Below are 8,818 nucleotides of genomic sequence, written 5' to 3' on the forward strand. Positions count from 1 at the left end.
TCTATCTATCTATCTATCTATCTATCTATCTATCTATCTATCTATCTTTGAGGCACAGTCTCTCTACAAAGCCTTGGCTGTCCTGGAACTTCTTATGATGTAGGCTGGCCTCTAACTCATAAGAGTTCCATCTGGCTCTGCCTCCCACATGGAGTGTTGGGATTAAAGGTTTGAACCATTATGTCCAGACTATTCTATTTCTTAAAGAACAAAATGAACAGTTTTCAATAACTTGAATTTTAGGAAGAAAGCCTTTAATTGGAATTTTCTTACCAAGTTATGATTTAATATTTATCAGATGTGTAAATATACAAACATTATATTTAAGTTGTAAATAGATGACCTTACAAAATTACAACACACAGTAAATAAATCCCTCCCATATTTTATACAAACTACATGATTTTGATATACAAAGATTCTGTTCTTATTTCACTGACAATGTACAACCAAGACTATTTACAATGCAAGGAAAAAAAAAAACAAAATCAAAAACAAAAACATGTATATAAACCACAATTTAACATTCTGCTACTGGCAGCCACTATAGTTTAGGAGGTAGCTTTAATTAAACGAAATGAACAGAAGCCACATTTCCCAACTTGTGTCCTAAAAATAATTTACATGAGATAGAAATTCATCATATGCACAGTATGTACAGTTTAATCATCAAACTGCAATCCAGCATAACTAAGATGGCAGTGGGTTTGCTACTGACTTAACAGCATTAAGTCTCGTTACAGGAACACAACAGAAGCCTATAGGTAAGAATCAAGTAATCTGAAAAAAAAAAATTAAAAGACATAGGACAAGCTTTGATTCCCCCACTCATAATATGTGTCTTTTTTAACCAAAGCACACAGCATCTGAGCTACTGACTTTTTTCTTAATTCCAGGATGGGAAAAATATATTGAAGTTTTCATATAACAGTACAAGAGACTCCAGCTCACTAAGAAAAAAAAAAAAAAATTAAGTGCTTTGTGTCATGATTACAAATTTCTTACAATTACATAAAATTACTTGAGTTTACTTCCTATATAATCAAAACTGTAGATACCATGTCACTAAAATTGGAAATGTCAGTGCAACCAATGACATTAGGAAGTGTCAATTAATGGGAACATTACAAGAGCCATCAAACCCCTTAGATATTATTAAAATCTCAATATTACTTAGTGATTTAGTCACCTTTGCTAAGCCCACATAGCAATTAGCCTTTTGCTTTGTCCTAGTACTGTGAGTGTAAAACACTGAAGTGGAAAAATCACTGATTTCACCCAAAGCAATATATAATGAACAAAAACAAATGTTCTGCTATTTTCTTAAAAAAAATCTAACAGCTGTTAATATTGTTCTCAAAACATCTTCAGGTTTTAGATTTTTAAGTCATTTGAAGAAAACCTTTGATTTATGGACACAGCAAACACATGAAGGTAATGCCTGTTTGAACTCACATAGCTCTAGCTGGGAGACAATCCCTTTTTGGCCCTGCAGTGAGTCATCCTGAGATTAACGATGAAACATTAGGTAAAATTAGCAAGACTTTTACTTAGTTTTATAAATTCACATTTTCACTTAAAAATATTAACAGCTGTCCTTTATTTTGTGCTTGATTCAGAAATAGTTTGAACTTTGCACCTGATGGATTAGGAAAAAAAAAAAACAACAACTCTTAATTGTATATTGCTATGCCATACATCAAAACGTTTCTAAGTTGCATTTATTTCAAATAGAGCACACATTGCTGGGACATTGCATTTTTTTCCAACAATTTTTAATTGAGGCACCCATTCTTCACAAATGTCTGGCTTGAGAAACAAAGTTCTGCCTTCTTCCTCTTCTGTATGATACCAGGCAGTGATCACAGAAGTGCTTCTCATATGAGAGGTCGAAAGACAGCCAGCTCACTGCATGAGCCCTGTGATTTGGTCGACGGGGAAAACAGTTAGAGACACTGTAGTTCAGTCTCTGACTCTTGGTAGATTATAAGCATAGCGCACCAGCGGGAACCCTCGACTCTGGTAGAAGCAGGCTCGTCCGCAGGCCTGCACCTGGTCAGAGCTGTCTGAGACAAAGGAGTCTTCTTCATCCGCATAGTCAGAGTGGGCCGACTGTGTGCCACAATCAGACCAGTAGACCTCTGGTCTTTGGCAAGAGGCCACTGTCAACACAGGACAACTGTGTGATTTTATTAAGTGTTTGCACGATACTGGTTTTGTCAGAAGAAATGACTCACAGCAGTCACACACTGTGAGGTTGCCCTGCAAATGGGAATACATGCCACAGTCATAGTAGAAATCCTGTTCCCCACAGCCACTCTGGCTGCTGATGGACACGGAAACAGATCCGTGTTTCCTGGTAACACGCCGCTTCAATAGCTTCCAGTCTTCTTTAAACTTTGGGTTGAAGAAAACATACAGGACCGGATTCAGGCAAGAAGGCAACGGGAAGAATATCAGTGTAACAGACTTCATTATCTCGGGGCTGATGGAGATTGCCGTGATCAACGGTGCAAATGAGAAAAATGCAACAGGGCAGAAAAAGATGCAGTTGGTGAAGATCAGCCAAGCGACATGCTTAATCATGCTAGACTGGGAGTTTTCCGACAGGTCTTCTTTCTCTAAGTTGCAGTACAGTTTAGTGTAGATAATGGCCATTAATAAAAATGCTAGTGAGTTTAATAGCACTAAGGTCACGGTAAATCCTAATGCTGGTGTTTCTCCTGTAGGGAAGGGCAAGCACAAGGGAGATGCAGAATATTCCCCTCTGTGGAAAAGGGGAAAGCAGCCTGCTACTGCAGCACCCAGCAAAGCTACGAGGGCAGCAACCTGGAACTGTCTAAGGTGACTGCTCTTCCCATTTTTCATTATCTCCTTTGCAGATGTGCTTCTTTCCACAGCTGCCAGCGTCAACAGGAACACGGCGCTCTCTGAGGAGAAGACTGCCAGAGACCCGGCTACCTTGCAGCCACTGCCAGTCTCCCACCAAATGCCAAATTCGGCAAATCGGCCCCAGGACACAGCATCAAGAAAAGTGAGGATGCCGGTGTAGATGCACATGAGTAAGTTAGACACAGAAATCAAGCCTATGAAGAGTTTGGAGGCAGGCAGTGATGAACAAGATGCAAACACAGTTAAAATGACAAGTAGGTTGAAAAGCAAGGCGACCAGGAAAATGAACCACACTGTAAGGCGAATCATCCAGCTTCCCAGTAAATATTCACAGGGCTTAAAAGCACCTAGAAATGAAGAAAAAGCGGGGGGGGGGGGGAGATACAATGAAAAACGGTTAGAAAAAACATGGATCGTATGGTCTGGCTTAGCAATTTAGGATAAGCATGCCTCCTGCAAATTGTAAGATTACTACTTCTAAGACATTTTAATTAAGACTAGTTTATTTAAACTACCCTTAAATTTTGAAGTTAAATATAGGGTCACATGGAGACGACTGAAAGAGTATTTCACTTTATGTAAAATTAAAATTAGTACACGTAGAACAGCATATATATGTACACACACACATATATGGATGGGATGATACTTGGTTCTAATACTGATCTGCAGTCAGATGGCTTGTATCTTACTGTTCTTCCTCTTAGACCTCTACAGATTCCGTCCTATCCCTTGTGTATAATAATACCTGTTTCATAGAGATGTGCAGCTTACATAGAATTGTTTGCTTATTGTACTTAAGCAGCTGCCAGGTATACTGTTAGACTTCAGTAAAAAGAAGGAACACCAGTTCCCTTCTTTTGCTAGTCCCCAAATACTTTATAACTACGTATATATATATACATAACTTGAAAACATGTTTCCATCCATTTCTCATGGCTTTCAAAAGGAACCCAAGGAGACAGGTTAAGATAGGTACAATTAACCTGGTCTTCAAAGAAACTGTTATTTGAAAGCCTTTAACTGATGTGACAAAGGTTACTCACTAAGCTAGTAGAGCTGCATATATAAATCACATTGATATTAACTACTTATAATTAAGTTTGGTATAACATCAGCCTTTAGAAACAGACTGGGTTTCAATGAACTCATTCAGTGGTTGATGCTCTGGTTATCCTGGAATTTGCCACGTAGACCAAGCAAACCTTGAACTCAAAGATCACCCTGCTTCTGCCTCCCAAAAGCTAGGATTAAATGTATAAACATCATTCTGGCTGAACTACTTGTCTTGGCCATTCATTTTCACATGCTAGTTATAACACAGATGATGAGTGTTTTGTTTATAAATTCAAAGTGAGAAAATGATGTATTGTAGCTGGCTAACTGTAAATTTTATTTTCCTGAGCAGTTATAAAAATTTATATATTCAATAAAGTATCATATTTTTAAACAATTTTTTAATTACATGTATATTTATTTATTTTGCAGTTATGGAGTATGCATGCAACAGTGTATGTGTGGAAGTCAGAGAACATTGCCAGAATTGATTCTCTTCGTCTACTATGTATGTCCTGGGGATTGAACTCAGGTCATCAGGCGTGGCAGTTAAGTGCCCTTACCCTCTGAGCCATTTCACCAGCTCTTATAAAGTCAATTCTATACAATTTTTCACTTTTATATAACATAAACTTTTGAAATTGTGCTTTCGTATCCTTGGGAAGTTCTACAAGAAAGCGATTTATTGCTGTTAGTTCTGAGCCAGAACTCTGCCCTCTTTAAAAAGAAGAGCAAGCTGGGTAAGGTGACACACACATTTAATCCCAGCACTCTGGAAGCAGAGGCAAATGATTTCAGAATTTGAGGCCAGCCTGGTCTAAGGTAGTGAATTCCAGGCATGCCAGAGATATATAGTGAGATCCTGTCTCAAACAAAACAAATAAATAAGACACCCACCCCCCAAATAAACAAAACAAAACGAACAAACAATACAAACCAGAAGAGAGCTCTTCTGGTAAGAACACCACCCTTTGGGAACTGCTTCTCGGATGGGTGGAGCCACTTTCCAAACAATTGCACTCTTGTCTTTGGAAGACCACATCCTCCTTCAAAAGGCATCTGATTCTACAGGATAGATTCTACTCCAGATTGTTTCTGTCTTAGTGTATCTGCCAGTATCTATGTGTTTCTGTAGCTCAGGTGGGGAGAAGTCCACCTTCTTCAGTAGGGTGGGCAGAATATGCCATTATAATTGCAACCACATATGTGATATCAATTTAATAACTTTCCCAGAACTAATAAGGTCAAAGAAGTAGATCAGAAAGAGTGGTAAAAATCTGCATTAAAAAAATTTAAGAAGCTAGGGAGATAGTCAAGCTGGTAAAAATACCAGCTCACAAGAATGTGGACCAGAGTTTGGGTCCCCAGCAACCTTGTACAAATCCTGGTACACAGGCCTGGGTTTGTTACTCCAGCACTGGGGGAGGTGAGGGCAGACAGGTGGCTATCCGCAGCTCACTGGCCACTTAGTCTAGCATTCCCAGTTTAGCAAGCAGCCCTGACTCAAAAAATGTGAGGGTAAATGAAAAAGACACCTGACATTGACCTCTGGCCTCCACGCACACGTGCCACACACACCCACATGAGCCCTACAGTGACTTACTAGAAGTAGCTCTCAAAAGAGCCTTAGGCTGAGTTTAAAAAAAAAAAAATGGCTCTGTTGGGTTATCTAATCCTTCCCTTACCTGTAGAAATTACATCCATCCCCAGATATTTTAGGTCTATTTACCCAATGCTACCCTGAGAAGCTATAGTCACATAGGTTGGGTGCAGACTACCTGTTGAAGGCGTACAGTGGGTAATTATCTGGCTATGCTCTTCATCTTCAGCAGCACTGGTGACATTCGCTGCACCAGTGGCACCTGAACATAAAACAAAGGACATAGAATCTAAATGGTACACAGTTCACAAGGACCGAATTTCCCTTTTATATGACTAGTGCAAGGACAACTTATGTAAGGCTTAATAGCATTAAACATGCTATTTCATGGAGGGAGCCAGGGGGAATGGGGAGGGCATTAGGGTTGAATATGAAAAAGATACATTATATACATGCACGAAATTGTCAAAGAATGTATTAGATACGCCTTTTTATTCAGGTAACACAGTAAATGCTACTTTCCTCACGGATTTTGTACTGATCCTTTTCAAACTGATTACAATAAGGACAGGTTGATTAATGCTTTAGGGAGTTCTCTATTAGAGTGGACACACTTGCCTTTCTCCTTTGTCACACCACGGTCTTGGAGGCTGCTATCTTCTGTGTTTAAATGTGCATAAGAGTCACACCCCCAAAATGCACAACACTGATAAGCATATGGTACTGACAGAGACCTGGAAAAAGAATTGTAAAACACTGAATACTAGGCTTGAAGACAGGACTTGGTTGAACACAGCCTGGTCATCCTGGCACACGCCTCAGGCTGACGCCTCAGGTTGGCTGTGTATCCTCCCCAGACCATCTTCTTCAGAGCTCTGATAAAGCTCATGAACACAGCTGAAGCTTCCCCCTTTAATGAGTTGTTTTTTTAATATGCGGATACAAATCAAGCCATATTTATAATTTCATAACCATGCATCAATTTAGAGTAAATATCTCAGTGATCCTTTTATGCATGTCTGAACCATGGCCTAGTGAATCATAGGAAATGGATAGCCCATTTAAAATCAATACCCCAGGTCACCTGTAGCTCTGCACCATTAGTCAGCCTTGCTTTGCTCATATAAAATGAAGTGAACATATTCTCTCTTTGTACAGGAATATGCTCAAGCCATTTTGCTGCTGCTTTTAATGAAATGAATCTGCAGTCTCAGGACATGTGATGGCACTGTGCCAGCTTCCTGTCTGTTCGCACTTAGGACATTTCCAATATCTTGTTGCTAATGACAAATCCATTTAAAAAAAAAAAAAATCTGACAAACATCTTTCCAAGAGAATCCAGAGCTTAATCCATGCTCTTGAAAACCATGGGACAGTGTTCTCTTTTGACCAAATTAGGAAGGTTAGAAATAGAAAACACTCCTACAACCTATCAGGAAAATCTGGAAACCACAGGGGAAGGAAAAAAATAGGAGGCTCAGAATTTGGGGCCTATCATAACTAACAGGAAGGAAGAATGGTCACAAACATACCTGAGATTAGCAAAGTCTCTGGCTGCTAAGGCATCTTTCAGCTTGAAGTTGCCCACGAGTTTTAGTTGATTGAGCCCATTCAGGCCTTCCGTAGGAAGAGAAGTCAATTCATTGAAACTTATATCCCTAAAATGTGAAACACACTTCAAGTTAACGCTCTAAGATACAAATCACATGCAAGTATCTCTATCGGGCTGCCAAGATGCTGGTAAAGGCACTTTGAAGCCTGATAACCTGTGTTCAGTCCCTAGACACCACACAGTAGAATTAGAGAACCCACTCCCAAAGCTGACTTTTAACCTCCACATTCACATTGCGGCACATGCAGAATGTGCACGCACACACATGCACACACGCGTACACACACAGAATACATATAAAGATAAAAAAGGAAAATGTTTGCATATATATTAGTATTATAAATGTTAAATATTTATGATTACATAATTTTATCTTATTTATGTGTAACAGAAAAATATTAGGTATATTTTAGATAAGTAAAATGAAGCTTAGATGTGTTAAAAAGGTCTTGACATCTAAAAAGCTGATACTATATCATCACAGTATAGCATTTACATAAAGTAAGAAATAAATACTTTGATCTGACCACATGTTTTGTAGACCATTTACTACCTTCATGGTACTACTGCCCACAAACATCCATTTGCTTACAGGTTAGTAATTGTCCCAAGTTTCGCAAAAGCTCCACTGTGAATTTCATGGATCAGGTTTCTACTCAGATCTCTGCAATTGCAAGAGCAACATGTTAATTATTTCACATAAATGGTCAACGCCTCAGTTCCTCACTTCATAGTCTCAGGAAGTAACACAATATCCCTTAACCAAGATCTTCCATTTTGCCCAACATACTCGAAATGTTTAGTCTCTCTACAACAGTCTTCTTAGAATATGTTCCCTGTAGCAGTAACTGTAGCTGGCATCTCTTTCAAACCAGTTGTGAATTTTCTCTACTTTATCATCCTGGTACCAGTTCCAAAATAGCAACGATATGATATCGCTTTTGATACTATTAACCAGAGCAGGAAAAGCCCAAGTCCTGACAAAGCTTTTTAAAAAATGTGCTTCATATTGTTTGCCTTCGTTGTAAGCTTAGTTGTAAGGCCCCAAAAGAAGACAAATAATCAATAAGCAAACAAAAGCATTCCAAAGGGCTTCTGATATTGTTCTTTCCCAAAGCAGGAAATAAAACTGCTAGCAGTGTTAGAGCTAGCCCTGCTCTACAGAACACACCCTGTCAATTTCTGATACTACAGCCTTAATAAACCAGAGAAACAGTGTCATATTTAAACTGAATCTTAATATCAATTAAAATATTGGATAAATTCATAGCACATGTCCTGGATAACAGAAACTCAAGAAATAACCAGCTTTCACTTGTTATTTACCAGTGCTCTAAAATTAGTGATGGCAGAGAGGAACAGGCCCCATCCCCTGGGGAATGAACTCTGCCTTGTTTCTAGGAGGCATAGACATAGCCATCAAGCCAGAACTCCAGCCTGATTTACCTCTCTCTCTTGTTGTTGTTGTTGTTTTCTGAGACAGGGTTTCTCTGTGTATCCTTGCCTGTCCTTGCTTTTAGACCAGGTTGGGTTCAAACTCATTGAGATCTACCTGTCTCTATGTAATCCCTTAGGGCTGGGATTACTGCCATGCACCATCACACCTGACTGTTTCTTTCTTTCTTTCTTTCTTTCTTTCTTTCTTTCTTTCTTTCTTT

General features: G+C 39.0%; 1 protein-coding gene across 2 annotated transcripts in view; it reads right to left on the bottom strand.

Annotated features, from left to right (window-relative positions):
• Nucleotides 1-232: 232 nt before the first annotated feature.
• Lgr4 (leucine rich repeat containing G protein-coupled receptor 4) overlaps nt 233-8,818 on the bottom strand; it is a 102,326-nt gene continuing 93,740 nt past the window's right edge. For both annotated transcript variants that reach the window (XM_055599226.1, XM_055599231.1), the window contains 5 exons: nt 7,753-7,824; nt 7,081-7,206; nt 6,167-6,282; nt 5,727-5,810; nt 233-3,239 (listed from right to left, as the gene is read on the bottom strand). In XM_055599226.1, coding sequence (XP_055455201.1) covers nt 1,963-3,239; nt 5,727-5,810; nt 6,167-6,282; nt 7,081-7,206; nt 7,753-7,824 — 1,675 coding nt within the window. In that variant the 3' untranslated portion in view covers nt 233-1,962. The remainder of the gene's footprint in view (nt 3,240-5,726; nt 5,811-6,166; nt 6,283-7,080; nt 7,207-7,752; nt 7,825-8,818) is intronic.

Source organism: Psammomys obesus, unplaced genomic scaffold (assembly GCF_907164565.1).
Source record: "Psammomys obesus unplaced genomic scaffold, mPsaObe1.curated_primary_1811, whole genome shotgun sequence".
NCBI lineage: Eukaryota > Metazoa > Chordata > Mammalia > Rodentia > Muridae > Psammomys > Psammomys obesus.